Raw genomic sequence first — 21,467 nt, 5'->3', positions numbered from 1 at the left:
GTCTACATGGTTATAATGTGTCAATTAAATATATGAATAGCATCTATGTATTTATATATATGTGTGTAACAAATGTGATATAGAGAACATGCCTACTTTTAACACTAAAGTTAAAACTGTGGTGTTTAATACAATTTCACTGAATATTTGAGGCTCAATAAAAATAAAAGACAGCTTAACCCTCACCGACTAACTATAACTCTTTTTGACCCTCATGGTACCACCTCTCCATTCTCATTCTCATTCATCATTCTTCTTCCTTACCTCCCTCCCTGCCCTAAACCAATGGCAGCCTGATTGCCTCCAAAAAATGGGCGTCCACTTCATGCAAGCCCAGCCACCATGCCCAGACACTGGGCTTAGTCTGACCTCCATTGCTCAGATCATGGCAATTACAAGAAGGTGATCATTTTGTATCCAGTGTTTAAATTAATGTTTTCAGGAAAACGATTTAAGGGACCATCCCAGTCTAGTCCAATCTAAATCTACCTTGTTCATGGTTTCTGCATTTAATTTTATAATAACACTATAGATCCCACAAGAATAATGGCTAGGTTCTTATTTTACACTCACAGCATAAAGTGCATATCCTGGTAATTTTTCTAAAATAAGGTTATTGAAGTGTCTACATGAAAAAACTGAAAACTGCTAAAAACCCTCAACTGGTAGCTCCGCAGATGAAATAGTAATCTGAAACCCTTTTTCACTTGGCATCCAGCTATACCACTGATTTTTCTATTTCACTAACGTTAATATTTGCTTTAAGATTTTCTGTTACAATTTCCCCAAAACAGCCTCTTTAGCTATATTTTCCACCATATATTTTAGTCTAAAATGACCACCATATATTCTGGTATTAAATGATCTTTCAACTTGAAACTTTTCCCCTCTTGGTATGGTTATGCTTTGTTACTGAAATACATCAAACCCATTTTCAATGTATAAAAACTTTAACATTCTTCACAATTAAAAAATTTTTAATAATGCTTTTAATGCTGGTACTAACCAAGAAATACTATGTTGTACTGTTTCTACGTATACAAACTGTATATTGCATCATTAAAAGATAAAGTTTAATACAATTGAAATTTACCTTGCAAATACTGACTACACAAGAACAATTTAAAGTATTTTCTTACATTATAGGATAATCCATAAGCTCTATGGGTTCTTTTATAATCACTGTATTTGTAACTATTTTTAGCTTACCATATTTCAAATACTCAACATGATATATATATTTGCCTCTAACACCATCCACAGATTGGGATTTAGAAAAGTAATAGGGCCACTAAATTATGCATATTGGTAGCACTTAAGCTAATTTTATTAACTCTAATTAAAAACATGGCCTTAGGGACTTAAAGAGCCTTTGTAATACAAAAAAAATCCCCTCACAAAAATAGGTATTTTATTTTGTTTGTAAACAGCAAAACCACCTTGCAAGGAATAGCCATTGTCTTGAAACAACTTAGTGAGATTTTAACCTGCCTAGTTTTTTCTGCTTCAGGAACTCTTAAAAGAAAGTTTTAAAATGAGGTCATGGAAGATTCCAAAGATCAAACACATGATGTGTCAAAATTATGCCCTTTACTAAGCCTTAGATACAGTTTGTAATTTGAAAAGTTCCCCTTCCCTGGGATGTTTCAGTGTGGTTTATCAGTGAGCTACAGCTACCATGCTTCCTACCCCCCAGTTACAAGACCAGTCTATTTGGTGATCAGATTTGTTTAGTCAGACCTATGACATGAGCGAGTATAGAATTGACTCAGGAATTTCTAAACCAGATCAATCCACCAATCTGTCAAATGGAATATACTGACCCTTGAGAAAATAAATACACACTGTTGTAGGGAGCAAAAAAAATCCTATTTATAGATACTCAGGATAACATTATTTTCACAAAGCAGATTACCTTATGACTCAAGACAATAATAGTTCATTTAAAACCTAACATTTCTTGACCTGAGGTCTTTCTCTTATTTTTTCCTAAGTAGTTTATGGGAGAGTAAATTATTAGAACCGATGTCACGTTTGAGGTCAGAGAAAGAAGGAGCCTAATATTTACTGAGTGCCTACCATGCCTGTGCCAAGATTTGTGCTGAATGCACTTAATCCTGCAAAATCCCTGATGAATGGGTTCTTTTTCTTAGTTTACAAATGAGAAACGAACCATAAAGAGGTCATGGGGATGTACAGAGCTGGCAGACCTGCCATTTGAAACTAATTGCTAAACCCAGGCTCCTTCCTTACATCATACTGACCTCACTGAGCTTAAAGAATGGCCGAAAGGCCTCAACGTGAAGGAAAATAATCCAGCAATTTGTTTCCTAAGCCTGTTGAATACATAGCTAATTGGTTTGCATCCTTACAATCTACTTCACAGAAGTAGTTCAGTGTTAATTAAGAGCACAGGCTTAAGAACCAGACTGCCTGGTCTCTAATCCCTGCTCTGCCACTGACTAGCTGATCCCTGGAGCAGCTTACTAGTTCTTTGTCTCCCTCTGTTTTCACATCTGCAAAATGGGGGTAACAGTAGTGTGTGACTCATAGGGTTACTTTTGAACATTGCTCAGTAAAAGTATGGACAAAAGTGCTAAGAACTGTGACTGGCATATAATAAGCCTTGACTGAGTGTTTTATATTGTTGTTCTAAACTGTGTCAGGTGGTACTATCAAATGTGCTACTGTCAAATTCTCTAGGGGAACTCTGGTGGATAATGTTTTTATACAGCATGATCTACGTCTTCCCATTTAATTACAACAGTGGTTATAATTGCATCATTTTAAACAATGGTTATAGTTACCTCATTTTTGTATAGCATATTATATTTTTCATCTGGAGCCTCATGTCTCACATCTCCCAAATGGCTTTATTTAATGAAACCTATCTCATGAAGATATTGGAGGGATAAAATGAGCTGATGTATCTAAAACTCTTAGCACAGTATCTGGCATGTGGTACAATCACCTTGGGAAGTCAGCAGGGCAAGCATTAATAAATTCATTTTGTATCTGATGAAATGGAGAACGAACACTCTTTCCTAAAATCACATAATGAGTGGGTATGTTTTAACACAAAGCAGAGAACCTGACAGAATTTTTGTTAATAAAGAAGTAAATCACCATTAGAATTCGTTTTTTTCCTAAAGACTAATGGTCTCTCTTTTCTCTTACTGCCTGATTTGGCATACATGAGCATGGTGATTATGAGTTCATTAATAAGAGACTCAGCAAGCTTTGTTTTGAGACACAAAAAACTTGTTTTTGTTGATTTACAAAAGGTGTTTTAGATTTCACTGCACAACTGGAACATATTTGCACTCCCTCCTCTCTAAACCATCCAGAGAAAGCTGGTTGTTACCACCTGCTTCTACCCCCCAGTTTTGTGTACTGTTTTGGTTTTATATATGTCAATATTTACCTCCTTTAGTGAATATAATCAAAAGTCAATGTAATGTTGAAACTATTATATTAACAAGTCAGAAATGCTGAATGGCCACCTGATGAGTATATTTATAACACTGTGTTTTATAATGGAAAGTGTGATAGCTTTGGAGTCACACAGACTTGTGTGTTCCTCCAGGACAGAGGGAGAGAGGGAAAGAAGGAGAGAGGGAGGGGGATGGCGGGGGAGAGAAAAAGAGAGATTCATGCATTAGGTAATATTTTAGGGGTTTAGTTCTAAACCTCAAGATACAGATTGATGGCAAATAGTTTTTGAGATTGAATGCAACAAGCCACATTTTAAAAAACTACAACGTTGATTTCAACCTGATTTTAAAATGTTACACTTAAGAATGTTACGATATACCACATCAAAACAATTATAAAAGATCCAGTTTGGACAGAAAACATAATATTTATGACAATTGCTAATTGCTCAAGCCTCTCTTTCATTGTCCTCCTTCCTATCTAATAGATAGTTAAATTCTACTGATGGCCATTTCATACTGCAGGTTTTTAGATATACATTTGTTATTATGGGTGTGGGTGATGTTCAAGGGCCACGTATATTGACAACACAAATAAGGGAGCCCTACTAACATCCTTTAGTGTATTGCCCTGCTTTATTTTCATCATTGCACATATCAGAACCTGGTCTTGCTTTTTTTAAATATATTTGTATATATAGCCACTTACCTTCCTCTGCTAGAGCGTAAATGCCATGAGAACAGGGAGCTAGTATGTGTTTCCACTGAACTTACCCCAGAAGTTAGATTTGTATCTGGAAGAAGATATCACTCAATATGTAGTTGATGAGCTAATGAATGAAAGACTATTCCTTAGACATATTGTATTTAAGATTCTTTTTTCACAGTAAATTGATTTAAAATTTACAATGCAATTTATATCTGCAGTTCTGTAGGATCAGGATTTACACAGGATATACAGTAAAAGATGCTTAGAAAAAAAATACTTAGAAATTTATCCTGGCATCCTACTCATTTAGCTACAAATGTTAAGACTGTTAAACAAGGGCAACTTTAAAATATACTTTTATGTACTTTTTGCAGGAATTGATTAGTGAACACTTATTTACTTTTTTCTTTATTGAGTCATTTAATGTAATGGAAACAAGGAAACTTGAGAGATCTTATGTTCAAATTTTGCTTCATCATAGCTGTGGGACTTGTGAAAATTATTTGCTTGTCTAAATCTCAGTCTTATCACCTATAAAATGGGAATACTACTCAGTCCCAGGATTGTAAATCGTCAGTAAGATAAAAAATGTGCTTAGCATACAGGGGTGCCATGCAAATATTTATTAAGTGTTACTGAATAAGAAAAGGTAGACCTGGTCCCTGGAAAGCTGGGTACTGCAAAATAGGTCGGTACTCAGTCTCACTTTAGGAACAGTGAGGGAAAAACAAGTGCAACTTATGATTTCTGCTCTCAGTCAGGCAAAGGAAATCCGCATTGAAATGTCATCTGTATTGAAATATTAAAAATGAAAATGTATGGTACTTGGAAAATATGAGTTGTAGATAAATTGTATTGAAATTCAGGCAGTGGGATGGAGGGAGGAAATAAATCAGTTCTCCCTTAATATTTGCAATATCAAATCCTAAAAAACAGCTTTGCATTTGATTTAGGACAACTGCAGTGGGGTGTTTATTAGTGACGTGAGCATACTGCAGAAAACCGTAAAGAGCAGTGGCAAATTGATGGGTTGTGTGACTCCTACACAAGCAGATTGGAGCTGAGTGGTGTTCTCCAGGGTTCATTTGAACCTAACAGTGAACTATTAGGATGTAGGTTATTTGCAGACTTGAATGTGTCAACATTTCTGGAGCCATGGTCTGTCATCCAAATAGACCATATGTCATTGCCAATAAAAGTTTCTTGAGAGAATGTTTCCTGCCTTATTCTGGTACACGCAGGACTTGAACATATTTGTTTTATCCTTAATTAATGGAGAGTAGATCACAGTCAAAGGTCTCTTGCTCAAGACCAACAAACCCCCAAAATATCTTCAGATATCCAGCTCACATAAAACAAACTGCATAAAATCACACATCCCACTTAGAAATAGGAAATGAAGTGACTTTTATTTGATTGCCCATGGGGAGAGGCCTATTATTCCTTGCTTTGAGTCCTTAGTTCATATGTATTGGTAGAAGGCATTTTGAAGAATGAGAAAAGTTGTCAATCCTCCAGTAGTTCCCTTCTCTGAGATAAGAAATTGTAGGCTACCTAAGATGATCCCTGGAAATGTGAGAGAGTAGGCTTTCATATTTCTTCCATCCATAAAAGGACTTGGAATCAAATGTATAAGCAAAAAGACCAAAATGCTTATTATAAAGTTGAGAAGAGTTGAATTTTATTTTTCCTCATCATTTCTCTGTTCACCATGTTGTGTAATCAGCTTTTTCAGAGGATTTGTCCTATCATCTGTGTCTACAGGAATATTCAAAGCAAGACTTAAAATCAGCATTTCAAAACTCAGAACTTCTTGTTCTCTCTCTCTCTCTCTCTCTCTCTCTCTCTCTCTCTCTCTCTCTTTCTCTCTCTGGGTGGGTGTGTTTCTCACTCTCTCTGTCTCTCATTCTCTCTATTCTAATTATTTATTTTCACAAGTTTCTCATTTGCAATATCCAATGTAATATGTAAGGTTAGGCTTAACTGAGATTTCTAAATTGTTAAACTTTGGTGCAAATGAATGGAGCAAGAAAATTCATCCTTCATCTGAGGTATAAGTTGTGTCCATTGTCATTCATTGTAACACTAAGACTTTACTCAAAAACGAAGAAATGCTACCATGAGCTGTCTTAAACTGTGTTAATTGAGTACTGAATGACTTACCTTTTTGTGGGGGGGGGGCGGGGGGGCGGGGCGTTTAGAATTAGAAAGACCAAAATTCAAATCCCAATTCCTTCATTCACCAGCTGTGTCACCTTGAGAAAGTTGCTTAGCCTTTGAAAGTCAGATCAACCTATACATTCTAAAAAAACAAGAAAACTTTCCCAACTATCAAAACTAAAAAATTAGTTAGCTATCCTTGTTTTAGGCTCATGTAACACCTTGTGCTTTTTTTATCCTTATTAGTTATCACTTGTCACACAGCATTGTGATTTTTGACCTGTCTTGTGCTTTTAATCTATAAACATCATTAGAGCAGGGATTTATCTCTCTTGCCTACAGCAAGTTCCTATGTATGTAAGAATGCTAAATAAACATTTGTGCAATAAAGAAATGAAAAGAAGGGGCGGCCAGTTAGCTAAGTTCGTTAGAGTGCAGTGCTCTTAACAACAAGGCTGCCGGTTCGATCCCCACATGGAACTCACACTGTGAGCGCCCTCCACAACTAGATTGAAACAACTACATGACTTGGAGCTGATGGGTCCTAGAAAAACACACTTAAAAAAAGAAAGGAAAGGAAAGGAAAGGAAAGGAAAGGAAAGGAAAGGAAAGGAAAGGAAAGGAAAGGAAAGGAAAGGAAAGGAAAGGAAAGGAAAGGAAAGGAAAGGAAAGGAAAGGAAAGGAAAGGAAAGGAAAGGAAAGGAAAGGAAAGGAAAGGAAAGGAAAGGAAAGGAAAGGAAAGGAAAGGAAAGGAAAGGAAAGGAAAGGAAAGGAAAGGAAAGGAAAGGAAAGGAAAGGAAAGGAAAGGAAAGGAAAGGAAAGGAAAGGAAAGGAAAGGAAAGGAAAGGAAAGGAAAGGAAAGGAAAGGAAAGGAAAGGAAAGGAAAGGAAAGGAAAGGGTCATTTTGTGAATCAACTGCATTATACAGTTAGACAAATCTGAAGACTGTTATGCTGTTTTTATATTTAAAACATTTAAGTATTTGTGGTGATTTTAATTTTCTTTGAGAAAATTTTATGGAAGCCGATTTCTGACCTAGAGCTCAAACCAGCAGTCCAGAGGTTCTTTTTCTTTGTCAAAATATAAGAAGAAACCAACTAAGACATTTTAGTCTTAAGATAGTATTGGATCTGTGTCTGAAACACTTGAAGAAAAAAAAAAAGAAAAAACAGTGTTCATGTCTATTTGTCTTGCGTACCATACTTGGTTTATATGAGGTGTGATAGAAAAATATGGTGAATGTTTAAATAAAACACATTTATTACAGTAAAAGACACATTGCCATTAATCCCACATTGAAATACTCCCCCTCACTTCAAACACACTTATCTCATCATTGTTGCCACTTTCTGAAGTAGTTTTCATGAGTGTCTTTTCTTCATCCTCCATCATGACAATGCTCCCTGTCACACATTGCTTCTGGTATGGCAATTTCTGTCATAAAAACATTATGGTGTGTCCTCATCCACCTTATTTACAGATCTGGTACCGTGTGTCTTCTGGCTCTTCCCAAAGTCAAAATGACCATGAAAGGAAAATGCTTTGAATCAATTCAGGACACCGAGGCAGCCATGACAGCGTAACTAAAGACACTCACCAAAGAGGACTTCCAGAACTGCTTCAGAAAGTGGCAAGAACGATGGGATAAGTGTGTTTGAAGCGAGGAAGAATATTTTGAAGGGGATTAATGGCAATGTGTCTTTTACTGTAATAATTTTTTAATTTATTTAAGCATTCACAATATTATTTTTATCACATCTAATCATGTTTCCACATGTCTGTTTTTCTACTTCTGACCCAAGAACTTTGTCATTTTTTCCCCATTTCTTATAGTTGGTGATGTATTTGGGATCATCAACTTGCTGTTTAATCTGTAACTCTGTTTACTTGACTGTGTTTTGAACACTATTTTGAACATCACAAAGATGATTAATTATATATTATAGGAATATGTTGATATTTTCTTGGTTTAGATAATAAAATGTTTATAAAGATAAGATGAAGCGTTAAAGAGCCAGCTCCAAATTAAGGTGAATTAGGAGAAATGAGAAGAACTTACAGTGGGCTGAGGTTCAGTGGATAATGTGTCTTCTAGCTAACACAGGAGAAAGGTAATATGAGGTCTGACAATTAAGTTCGCAAACTTGTTGCATGGACGTTGCTAACCTTTTTTGATATCAGAGGAATTATTCATTATGAATTTGTACCAACTGGACAAACAGTTAACCATGTTTACTATTTGGAAGTGCTAAAAAGGCTGCATGAAAAAGTTAGACAACCTGAACTTTTCGCCAACAATTCATGGCTCTTGCATCACGACAATACACCAGCTCGCACGGCACTGTCTTTGAGGGAGTCTTTAGCCAGTAAACAAATAACCGTATTGTAACACCTTCCCTACTCAGCTGATCTGGCCCCCGATGACTTCTTTCTTTACCTGAAGATAAAGGAAATATTGAAAGGAAGACATTTTGATGGCATTCAGGACATCAAGGGTGATACAACAACAGTTGTGATGGCCATTCCAGAGAGAGAGTTCCAAAATTGCTTTGAAGGATGGACTAGACATTGGCGTCCGTACATAGCTTCCCAAGGGAGTACTTCAAAGGTGACTGTAGTGATATTCAGCAATGAAGTATGTAGCACTTTTTCTAGGATGAGTTTGCGAACTTTTCTAACCTCGTACATATTAGAAATATACCTTAGACAATATTTGAAAGGGAAATTGTGTATTATCATATTTTAAAATAACTATTGAACTCATATGTTTTAAATAAATGACTAAAATACAGTGGGGCAAATACAGTGTGATATAATGAAAAGAATACTAGATGAGGTATCTCATCATTTCAACTTACAGTTCTTAAGGATCTGGAAAAAAAGCACTGTCAGTTCTTAATGGTCATATAGTATATTTTAAAATTAATAAAGTTAATCTACAATGATGTTTACCATTTTTCTTTCCTAACTAGTTTTCAGATACTTGGTTATTCAGAATAATTTTAGTTCAAATGAGATCAAGACTTTAAAAAACAATTCCAAAAATGACAATTGGCCACAACTGTCCTTAAATGGGGAGAAGGAAATGAGAATTCATGTTTCATGGGGATAGAGTTTTTGTTTGGAAAGATGAAAAGTTCTGGAGATGGATGGTCGTGATGATTGCAGAACAGTGTGAATGTACTTAATGTCATAACACTGTACACTTACACATGATCAAGAGAGAACATTCTGTGTCATGTATATTTTACCACAATAAAAAATGAATCTCCATTCACTGGTAGGTGATTGCCGTAAGAAAACTGTTTCTCTTCATGAGTCTATTTAGCTTGGATTTGAGATGGTTCTTTGTATATTTAAAAAATTAGTATAAGTTCTATAGACTTCTTCAGGTAATGATTTTTGTGTGAAAAAGTCTAGTTTAGAGAAAAAAGTTGATCCTTTATAGGAATCTGTTGCTCTGTTCCAGAGTAGCCAGAAGGAAAAGAAGTCATAGTTACTTTTCCGTTTATCTTGCCCAATGAATATGTTTTTTACATTTCCCTTTCATTTTCCTTTCACTCTTTCCCTTCATGTGCTTGGCAAAAAAGAAAGCTATAGACTGAAGCTGATTTGTGAAGACACTAGGAATAGAGCAAGTAGAAAATGGCTGCCATGTTCAGAGCTGTAGACAAGGCATTGCTGACCAGGGTTCTATGACTTACTTGATTGTTTACTGGCCTCATTGCTGGGTCTGCCCAAGTCTCAGTTTTTCCAACAGCAAATGTGGGGAAAAAAGCACTTTTCCTATTTGTTTTGCAAATGTATTAATGCATCTGAATGTGTTTTGTAGATTGTAGAGTGCTCTAAGAATTTCAAGTGGCATTATTTCTACTGCTTTTACTATTAAAGGTTTGTTTTCACTGATGATTCCTGGGGTATAAAATGAATGAAAAATATTAATGAGGGGTGATGATCCCTTCTGTGTGGACCCTATGCCAGGTTATGTCAGCCTGGGGTAAGGGAAAGCAGAGAAGCTGTATGATTTGGCTCTTCCAGTTCCCTGTGGCTTCCTTCTCTTGATCACTGCCCTGGGCAAGCAGCCCTCTCACTAACCCTTGAATACAGATTGGAATATATTCAGGCGACATAGTTTTTTTGTTTTGTTTTTTTCCTATTTATTTGAAGTATATTTACCTATGGGTTAAATTCATTTAACTAGAGAAAATAAATACAAATGGCAATAGAATGAAGGCTAAACATTCTTTTATGAGAAATCATGAGAAAGTGGAATGTTGTACAAACATTCTTTCTTCTAGTTGCTTTAGTAATGATTTTGCGGGTAGTGTGTAACATGCTATTGACCCACTCTTAAAACATATATGTGAAATATAGGCTATAATGCAAGAAATGTACTGTGAATAATTAGGATGTGAATTAATTTTCATCAAAGGTAAAGAATACTGTGTGTGCGCGTGTGTGTATGTGCCTGCTTGCTTAGAAATGGAGACAGAGACAGAGATTCTTCTTCCTTTAGACTTTAGTAAAGCTTTATTTCCCCTTGAGATACTGTTTATTTTCTTACTATACCTTTTGTGAAGTATTGAGACTCTTGGGTTGCGCCTTGTCACTCCGGAGGCTGAAGTACAAATGCTAATTTCTTGCCAGACTGCAGCATTGGGATTTGCATTCCAAATCAGACTGCAGACTCCCATTATAAATTGCTTAGCCCTGTTGTTCCTTATCTAGAATTTCTTCCTTCTCATTTCCCAGTAATGACCCTTGAAACAATTCTCTTTCAAGAGATTCTCATTTAAAACCAGCAGTTTTGGTGGGCTAAAATCAGAACAATAAATTACAAAGGCATCAATAGATTCTTTTATTTAATTTCGGTGTTTTTCTCCCTTTCCTTTAAGAGTCTTATGGCACTGAAGAAAAATAATTACTTAAAACACATCTTTCAGGCTTAAAGGTTTATACTCATTCTTTTGAAAACCATATACTTGTATATCTTTTTAAATCTGAAAGGTGTGAGCTTATAAATCCTCTCTTAATAATACCCTTTTTCAGATTAAACCCTGAGAGGGTATAATTGCATCCTTTTTTGGCACTTTTAAATCAAATTAACTAGATACTTAGTGAGGAGAAATAAGAAAAAGGCATTTTTGCAAGGTATCTGACTGGGTAAGAAGCCCTGCTGCAGCATAAAGAAGTGACAGGAATCTGGGCTTTCCCACTCTGGTGGCAAAGGGGGGAATTGAGGGGTGGTGGTCGGCTTCATGTTAGGAGGACACCCCTCCATCTGTTCACAGCAGCCTGTTTCCAATTTAAAGCCCAGATTTCAATACAAACCTCAATTTCTTTTCCCCATTTTAAATGCAAAGCAAGGCTTGTGAATCATAGAGTCTCTGCTACTGGGATTCAGACCAGATTTCCCCCCAAAATTCTCAGGCTACTTGCTTGAATACCTGCTTACAGTGGTACACAATGGGCAGCTTTGAGAAGAAAAATTGATAATCTTCACGGAAGAGTAATTTGAATGAAATTACACTTGACAGCCTGTCTCCAAGCAAACAAGAGGCGCGAGGGAGCCTTAGCTAAGCTCCCAGGACTTGCCCAAGCCACTGCTGTTGGAGCCTCCCAGGGAAAAAAAAAATCACCAGTTTTTCCAGCATCTAATTGAGCTTTTGATTAATTCCGTGTACCAGATTCTACTGAAGAAAGGTAGCCATGGAAGAGAATATGGAAGAGGGACAGACACAAAAAGGTACTGTGCTAAAAAGGGTTTATTTGTAGCTAAGTAATTATTTTGCAGTTTCCTTGTTTGCTTTAGACACTTGCCAGTAGGGCTAATGAATGTTTGTCTCTTGGAAGGCATTTTTGTTTCCCCTTTCGCCTGTTCCTCACTTGCAGTAATGTCTCACATGAATGTTGTCATTATTTGCAAATCTTTCAGATATAAGTTGGGTATTAGTGATAAGAGCGTTGCAGTATTACTGCGAACTAGTCCTTAGACCAGTCTTTGTTAACCTTAATTTATTTCATGTTTTCACACTTGTCGAGCTGGGTCAAAGGATTCCTGGTGTGAGCCACAAAGGCAATATTTGGAGCTAGTCATAGTTAAAAATCTTATGATGTAACCATTATCGATACCTTTGAATGGACATCTGATAGAACAAAGACCAAGAGTATATTTATTACATTTCGGTTAAAATATACATTTTTTGGCATGGATGTAGTTTTAACATAGATGGAGCAAAGGTTCATCGATTTTCAGAGCATAGACAGATGTTAAGGTTTTCCTTTCTATAGAGTTGACCGTAATCAACTTCTGAGTAATACACATCAAGGATATTTTCTGATGCATTTTTAAGCCTATGTAGGTATATCTGGCCACATAAGTTAAATTGTCCTTTTTGTCGGTTAAAAATGGCCAAATATTGGCAATTTCAAATGATTCAAGCACTCTATATTGTGTGTCAAGTGGTGGCTTTGAAGGGAACTGTAGATTTCACCCCAGAATCGGCAGTGTTGTCTTTCATGTCTGCTGTCAGGCTTATGTAATATTACAGAAAATGCTCTTGTGTTCTTAGGATGAAACAGTAACACAGGTAATAATTCATTAAGGTAATATTTAAGAGTGGTATTGAAAAGATTCAGCTATCAAATTTGATTTTGAATATATATAAATGAACTATTTTAGAAAACTATATTTTACATGCTAGAATAGGTAGTTTGGAAACAGTATAGGTCTTTTCATTATTTTGAGCCATTCAGCTTTGCTGGGTCTCTTAACACACACTTACACTTACATACACACACATAATCAAAGACCATGACATTTAATATATAAAGGTTTTTATATAAACCATAGACGAAGGTAATAAATAAGCCAATATCATAAACACTTGTTAATGACAATCTGTGATAGAAACATAATAATCTACAGAAATATCATGTGATCTATTTTTTAAATTTAAAAAAACAAACTCAACTATCTTCATTATATGACCAAAGAGCTTAAGGGTTCATCTGTGATTCGAAATGGCATATTTTCTTGGTATTTTCTATCCTTAAAAAGCATCTCAGCTAACTGTTTTGCTTCAGGAATAAAATATTTTAATATCTTTTTTGTAGCACATAATGAGATTGCTTCTTGGCTAGTCAACTTGTTTAAGGAGAGAAAAACTGGTAATTTTAAATAGGGGAATGATATTCATTACACTAAGTAAAACCTTGAGATGGATTGTGGTAACAGGTTGAATATGTCTGAGCAAGCCTTGGTGGATGCAGGAAAGAAAAATGATGTAATTAGTTCTGATGTTTTTTTCTTAGATAACACTGAAAATCTCTCCTTCACAGAGGTGGGGGCAGCAGTGACGTGATGGGGAAGATTCTGTTGCAGAGGGTTCTTTTTATCATTAAGATGTGCATACTTAAATCAGGAACAGCAGTGGAAAACAATTTTTTTTAATTAAAAGAGAAGTTATATAATAGTCTATAAGTATATAAAGATACATAGCTGAAATATCTATGATGAAGCATTTTTTTTTCATAATTGAGAAAAAGATGATTTAATTATCTTCATTCCTGGTCTTCTATTCCTCTCAGATGTGCCTATGAGACCTTTTCTACATAAGGTTGTTCTTAGAAAGTGGTATTTGAATGTAAATGCTCTCTCTATATGTTTAGGGAGGTGGGGACAGTGTGCAATTTGATGCGATCTAAGTTGGAAGAGCTACTTGACAAGCAGGTAAAATCATTAGAGGTTTTATTTTTTTCTTCAATTTTTGTAGACTTTATTGTTTTAGATCCGTTTTAGGTTCATAGAAGAATTGAGTGGAAAGTACAAGGAATACCCGTCAACCTCCTGCCCCTACATATCCACAACCTCCCCCTCTGTCACTATCAACATTTCACACCAGGGTGGTACATTTGTTACAAATGATGAATGTACATTGAGAAGGCAGAGATACATAGGCAGAGCATTAGAGGTTTTTTAATAGTTTAGGTGGACAGATTTAACGACCTATCTACTTGAAAGGAAAGCAGCACTTTGCATTAGCACTTATCCTATTTTTCTTAAATTGCATAGGATTTTCTTAAATAATAATCGAGATACCACAGAATTTTCTTCTGAAGATGCTTTCCTCTTCCTTTTTTACAATTTAAACCTATTCTTCCCTGTTACAAATTAGAAAGACTTAAATTCATGTCAGTATTTACCCATGTCACCTTTCAAATTCAACTAGATTGTAAATGGAAGCTGGTGGTTTCATCAACATAGTTGAAACAATAATATAGGCTATGCTTAAGGTCTTTAAAAGTTCTTTCATAAGAAATCTATTTTTCTTCATAATGGGATCTCCCTTCCCCTTTTAATCTATGATTAAAAGCAGTCCTAATGTTTACCTTAATTTTATTATATGTATTCTGCCTGCGAGAGAAGGTAATTTAAAAGTGTGAGTGACGTCACCACCCCTTCTGCTCAGTGAGTCCAGGCCTTGGTCTAACACTGAAATGACATCATTAATCTGTTTCTCCATTCATTTTTGCCACACTCCCTGAAGGTGAGGGTCTCGTTGTGCTGAGTGGGAGCCTACTGCTTTAAGAAGCATGCATTAAAAAAACAAACAAACAAAAAAACAAACATGTTCTCTGAATGAAAGCCAATTATTTTATCTTGTGTTCAACCAAAGTAACAGTGTTCTGGTATTGGAGGGAAAAAAAAAAAAAAAAAGGAAAAGAAATGAAAAGAGGCTGTTTTGAACTTGGCCCTTGTGTACAGCCATCATAAACCTAGCATCTCTGTCATCAAAAATTGAGATGCACGGTCACCAAATCATGACAAGGGTTTCAGTTACCATAGAGGGGTTAAGCAAAATACCTGAAGAGAGTTTTACAAAGATTTAAAATATATACATTTATGACTCGTAGACATGCAACTATGTCTGGAATTCCTTGCCCAATCCTATTGGAAAAGATGAAAATGATTTAAGGGTGTCTGATCATTAGTAAATTAGTGAAAGCATGTTCAAGTGGTCAGGGAAGGGGGTGACCATTTTTTGTAAATAACCTCAATGAATGCATTACTGAATTAGGAGGAGGTAACAGAAGTAGGCTGATGAATCAATGATTAGAAGAAGTGATAAAATTATAGAGAGATAAAAAGAAAATAACAGTGAACAGGAAGGGCTAGCAAGTTGGAAACTGCATAAATTGGCTTAACTGTTCCAAACAGCCAGAAACCTGATTGACTTAATTTCTGGACATGACCATCATATGAAATAAGCCTCAGAAGTACATGTCATGTACAGAAATACTTAATCAGCTCAAAAGATAATAGCCATGGTGTTACTCATGTTTTTCTCGTATAATTAACCAGCAGCATATGAATCTATGCTGTCAACTTCTCAAGCTGCACAGCATCAACCACTGACTTCCAGTCCAGCACAGAAGTCTGGTCTACCATTACCCCAAGAGAATTCATCCTTGGTGACTCGCCAAGACTGGGTCACTAGAGGAAGTAGAAGATCAAACCTGGTGTGAACAGGGCCCAGCTTCATTATCTCAACACTCATCATAGGACCATTGTTTCATAGTCGTCATTCATCCTCAGCCCAACATCACTAACATATGTGTCATGTCAGCATCTCCTTATTAAAACCAGCAAGAAAATGTAGATGAAAGGACATTCCATCTTAATGTCTAGCTCATAATTGATAATACTGTACACTTATATGTGATTGTCTGCTCATCATTATACACTTTGCATTTTGCATTATACATTTATACACACATATCGCTGTATAGGAGTCTATTCACAAAAGTATATATATCATATTTATGGGCTGACTGAAAGTCTTTTTGAAAATATTTTTTTTAACTAGGGTTATTTTTGCCTTGAAAGATGTCTTTGGAGACTAGCCCTTCCTTAGGTAGACATCATACCTGAAAAAGAGACACCAGTATAATAAATGAAAAGGGAATAACTTCGGCTCTATGACACTAGGTGATATTGGTCTACCTAAATTGGCCAGTGATTTCAGTGCCAGACTGTCGCCTAAGGACTTTATATAAATTAACTCATTGACTTTTCACAATGACCTTAAGTGGCACTAATATTGAGGAAACTAAAAATCAAATAGGTTAATTAACTTGACAAAAGTCACATAGTAGCAAGTAGTAGAGCCAGAGTTCCATACAGTCAGACTGAGGCCAGAATCTGATTTACAACCACACCCTGAATTACCCTACTGTCAATTATAGTTTGCCTGCCACACCCTTTCCTAAGTGGCTCTGCTTCAGCCACACACTTCTGCTGCACTAATCAGCCATGCTCTATAATTTATGGCTGTATTCTTTATCACCAACTCTGGCTATTTTGGCCGTATGTGGACAACTTTACCAAAGAAAGCCAATCTCTAGGTGCGCCTGCAACATATGATTTATAAGTCTTGAATCCAAAACGATGAACTGGGTCAATAGGACTCCTCTCCTGAGAATTGGGAAAAGATGATCGTTGGTGTGCCCTGAGGGTCTACTTATCCCTCCATATATTTTTATAGTATCTGTGCTGCCCATCCCCCAGCTAATCTGAATGAACCTCTGTTCTTTGCAATCAAAAAACTTCTAAATGAAAGACCTCAAAATGTCCAGATTCTTTTAGGAGTCTTATGTAAGAAGGCTTAATGTTAAGAACTTTTCCCCAAGTTGAACCTGTTAAGTGGCATGTACACAAATACTGTGTACTTAAATCTCAACTTGGCACCACTCTTTAAAACATTCTAAGAGATCCTGAATTGAGAATAATTAGTTCATCCTAAAGCCACCACTTACCAATAAATAAGTATTGGTAATAAAATATTTTGCGAAACATTGCAAAGAAATTAAAAAGCCAGAATGAGTCAAAGTGTCTGCTTCATTAATAGAATTAAAATATTTAATAGTATGTTATTGAAATCCAAAGACCAGTGGCTAGTAAAATAATAACATCAAAAACCTTTGAACAGTCCTTGAAATGGAGAATTAATTAGCCTCCCTTTGCTTCTTGGATGTTGGCTGCTTGAAGATCCATGAAAAAGGGAACTTGTCTTGTTTGTCTAACTTCAAGTGGACAAATTGTATCTTAACAATTATTGTCAGGTGCCATCTCAGCATTTGGATAACAAAACTAGAAGAAGCATAGCGATTCAGATTTTATAAAGCGTTTAGGAGACATCAGTCCTATGATTTGATAGCTGTGCTTTTATGGCATTTAATACTGAAGTCTAAGAAATTAACTTCATTTTGTTATTCAATGTAGTTCTAAGACATCTGTCAGTGAGGAAAATTAGGTGTAGTTTTCATAAAATTTAATAGAAATTACCAGAGCTTCTGCATTGCCCAAGTTATTACGACTTCTGTGGTTTAGATATGTTTTAGAATTTTGTCATCTTATGTTTTCATTGGATCAATTGCTAATTATGTTTTGATTTTTTTTATTTGATTTTTTTTTAAATAACTTTGGTGCTATTTGTCTCAGAGAACCCAAATGCTGAATAATATGTTCCACCATCTTGTTATGGTAAAGGATATATGTAGATTTTTTTTTACCGTATCATTAAAATTAGTGTATTTATCTTTTAGAATGAAAGTGCTTGATATACTGGTGGTGCCAAAAAATGTATACATATTTTAAGAGATGTTATCTATGTATTACTTTTTGAAGTTGATTTGAATTACAGTAGCAATGTGTAATTGCAGAAGTCAAACATGACTTGTATTCATCTTTTGTTATCGGTATATATTGAGTATTACAATTTTAATACAGTATTTTCCTTTCTTAAAATGTGCATACATTTTTTTTTTGGCACCTTCTGTAGTTGCTTCATTAGTTCCTTGCGTTGAAACTTAATCTTAAACCTTTAAGGAGAATAAGTGAGAAGTTCAGCGCAGTAGACTGAAATGTTGCTACAGAATATACTTAGAGTGACGACTTCAAAATGGTTCTCAGAAGTTAATTATTATTTAATTAATCCAAAAGGCAGTGGTGCATGTGGGATTCATAGAATATAGGAAACAACTTCTAATTTGTCAATTTTGGCCTCCATCTTCCTCTACACATACACCCTTCCCCCCATGCAAAATGTTTAACAATTTTCTTTTTCATACATGGAAGGCAGACTGCCTGGCTTAGTTTCAAATCCTTTTGGATAGCATCCATACTAACAGGTGGCACAGCTGTGGATTAGCTGACATTATAAAAATAATTCATGTTTTCCCATGGGTTCTCTATTCAAGTTGTAACCATTGTCTTGCATATTCTTAATCTGAAAGAAACTTCCTTCTTTGTCTGTGAAAATAAAAGGAGAGAAAAACAGAAGATAACTGATTTGTTTCTCACAAATTGTGAGTGGGAAATATAATTTTGGTCACAGATGAAAGTCAGTAGCTTATGGGGCCTGTTTATAGAGTTCACTGGGGAATTAAGTTACAATATGAGAAAATCTGAAATCAGAGGAAAAAGGTAGGATGACTGTTGGCTTTTAAATGATGTGTATTCCTAAAGTATTAAGGTATATCAACATATTGGAACATGACGGCTGTGTATAACCAGAATAATTGCCAAAAGAAAGAAAAACATCTTACTTAGCACATTGCTTAAATGGCTTAATGGTTTTGCACTTAAATTTCTATTATATGAGAAATGGTAATCTTTTAGTATACCTACCTCAACAAAAGCACAATTTGATGGACTCTACCACTGAGAATGATGGTAGGAACATAAAACATATTGTTCACATTGCCTCCTATTATGGAGCATGCATGCTGTTTCTTTACTCTTAAGTAAAAGTGAGGCAATTAAAAATTTTTGCAAATTATCATTTTCCACTAATTAATAGTAGAAATTTCAGTGTTTTGATAAATACTTTCTCTGTTGTTTTAACGCAATTTATTCCCCCATTAGAAGGTTTCTTTGAATAATGAATTAGCTATTCTTTCTTAATAAAATAAAATGTGGAGGAAAAACTTTATAATTGTTTATATTCTTTTATTATTTGATGTGAAAAAGTTCTAGTAAATAATTCAAATGATAAATAGAATGTGGTCAAATCCCTTTCTCCTAAAACTTAGCCATCTCTTCAATTTTTGAGATACCTCTCCGTATCACCTTTCTTGTATTAGTGGACATCTATTTTCATTTTTAATAGTCAATATCATATCAATTTTGCACTTCAGTTTAGTGATTGAACATCTGAAACATAGTAGCTGCCTTTACTAATGATTTACTTTTCATGGAAAAGAAGTAAATATAATAGCTAGTATAAATAATTCAGGCACTGTCCTAAGTACTTCATATTGAGTATCTCGTGTCAATATATGTTAATAAATTAATAAATATTGATTATAGTTTTCTTATCAATTTCAAATATTTTTTAACTTTATGTACATGCTATTTAGTCAGTGGCTCTTTAGTTCAAACTCAACTCTATAGAGAATGGGAAGAAAACCTTACACAATTATCCAGGGAACAAACATGATTTTAACTTAGTGAAATGGGATAGTCTTCATTTCAGTTCTGATTTAGAAAATGTGTCTAGTTAGAAAATCATTTTTCTCATAATAATAACATTCAAATTCAAATTTTGAAATTGTAGATTTGAAATTTCATTTTTGGTGGTAATAAAGAATTGTGTTTGTCTTTTATATTTTTTATTTTTATTTTTTTTTTTTATTGGGGAATATTGGGGAACAGTGTGTTTCTCCAGGGCCCATCAGCTCCAAGTCAAGTCATTGTCCTTCAATCTAGTTGTGAAGGGCGCAGCTCAGCTCCAAGTCCAGTTGCTGTTTTCAATCTTAGTTGCAGGGGATGCAGCCCACCATCCCAGGTGGGAATTGAACCAGTAACCTTGTTGAGAGTTCGCACTCTAACCAGCTGAGCCATCTGGCTGCTGGAATTGTGTTTGTTTTTGATAAAACACCTTTAAGTATTTTTCAATTAGAATTAATTTTTAAAATATAGGGTTGAGCATTGTTTGAGCAAGGGAACTCTTAGATATGACATTGGATATGGTTTGTCCATTAAAACCAACCTTGAACTTTGAAAAGTTCTGACTGTCTGAAGTAATGCCCACATATTACCAAACTCAGATTTAGCTAATAGTTTGTTAAACTTCAGAGATTTTATGATAGTTTTTCATCAAATGTTTTAAAATCTCATCCTTTTGTAGTAAAAGATGACTTTGAATGCTACGCATAGAATAATTGAAACTAAAGACATTTAAAGCTCTTTCGTCAACCATCCACTATAGAAATTTGTAATTAAGTCATAAGATCTAAAATTCAGAAACCATACACTCATATTCTCTTCATAAACCTTAAACGGGTAGAAAAGTCAGCAATTTTTGTAGTCAACTGTCATACTGAGTGGCCAGTTAACTCATGGATTCCCAGATCAGATGACTTTTCCTGCAGCCCTGGCTCTTTTCCTCCCTTAACTTACTTTCTATGTAACTTAATCTGCATTATTCAATCCTAGTTTTCTCAAAACACAGTTTTAAAAATTAGTTTTATTTACCATTATCTTCAGGTTTGGTGGATTTAATGTGAGTGTTAGCTGAAAGAGTGAAGAGGTGAAAGTGCCTATCATAATATCTGCAGCACAGAAGTTCAGAAAATTCAGATCCCTTTTCCATGTCCCCTTCCACTCATCATAACACATTGTGACCTTTAACTAAGTAACTTTCCTTGAGACAGAGTCAGAATTGAAAATTAAAGCAAGCTAAAGTGTTCATCTCTTTTGAATTGTAATAGTCATTCTTTAAATGCTTGTTTAACATTTAATGAATGGCATTTCTTATTGTTTAGTTTTTAATGTGTATGTTATGCCCCATCCCCCTTTTCAAAGTACAAATACCTTATGAGTACAGGTTTTATCTTTTGTTTTTGAACCAAACCAGCAAAGTGCACTGAATACAGTCTTGTTCATATCAGATGATGATGATGATGATGATGATGATGATGATGATGGCGAGGGGAAAGAAAGGAGGATGAAGAGGAAGAGGAGAAAGATGAGGTACACCATACAGGCTAAAGGACTGATACAAAACCCTTTACTAAATAATGACAGAGCTCACAGAGCAGCTAAACCTAGCTTGGAAAAATGATACCCTTACTCCATTTTATGCCATTAGATTTGAATT

The 21,467-nt window shown here is 35.2% G+C and overlaps 1 protein-coding gene across 2 annotated transcripts in view; it reads left to right on the top strand.

Annotated features, from left to right (window-relative positions):
- The window catches only part of GPM6A (glycoprotein M6A), a 237,866-nt gene that overhangs the window by 103,790 nt on the left and 112,609 nt on the right, over positions 1–21,467 (top strand). Inside the window, exon 1 of one of the 2 annotated variants that reach the window (XM_019749471.3) lies at positions 10,993–12,049. The exons of the other annotated variant lie outside the window; for it this stretch is intronic. Within the exon in view, the coding sequence (XP_019605030.1) occupies positions 12,013–12,049 (37 nt within the window). The 5' untranslated portion in view covers positions 10,993–12,012. Of the gene's footprint in view, positions 1–10,992; positions 12,050–21,467 lie in introns of those variants that run through there. 2 annotated transcript variants of the gene reach the window in all.

Source organism: Rhinolophus sinicus, chromosome 16 (genome assembly GCF_057876585.1).
Source record: "Rhinolophus sinicus isolate RSI-liver-muscle chromosome 16, RSI-T2T, whole genome shotgun sequence".
Taxonomy (NCBI): Eukaryota; Metazoa; Chordata; class Mammalia; order Chiroptera; family Rhinolophidae; genus Rhinolophus; species Rhinolophus sinicus.
Note: the sequence above shows the minus strand (reverse complement) of the source record. Positions and strands in the feature narration are given on the sequence as shown.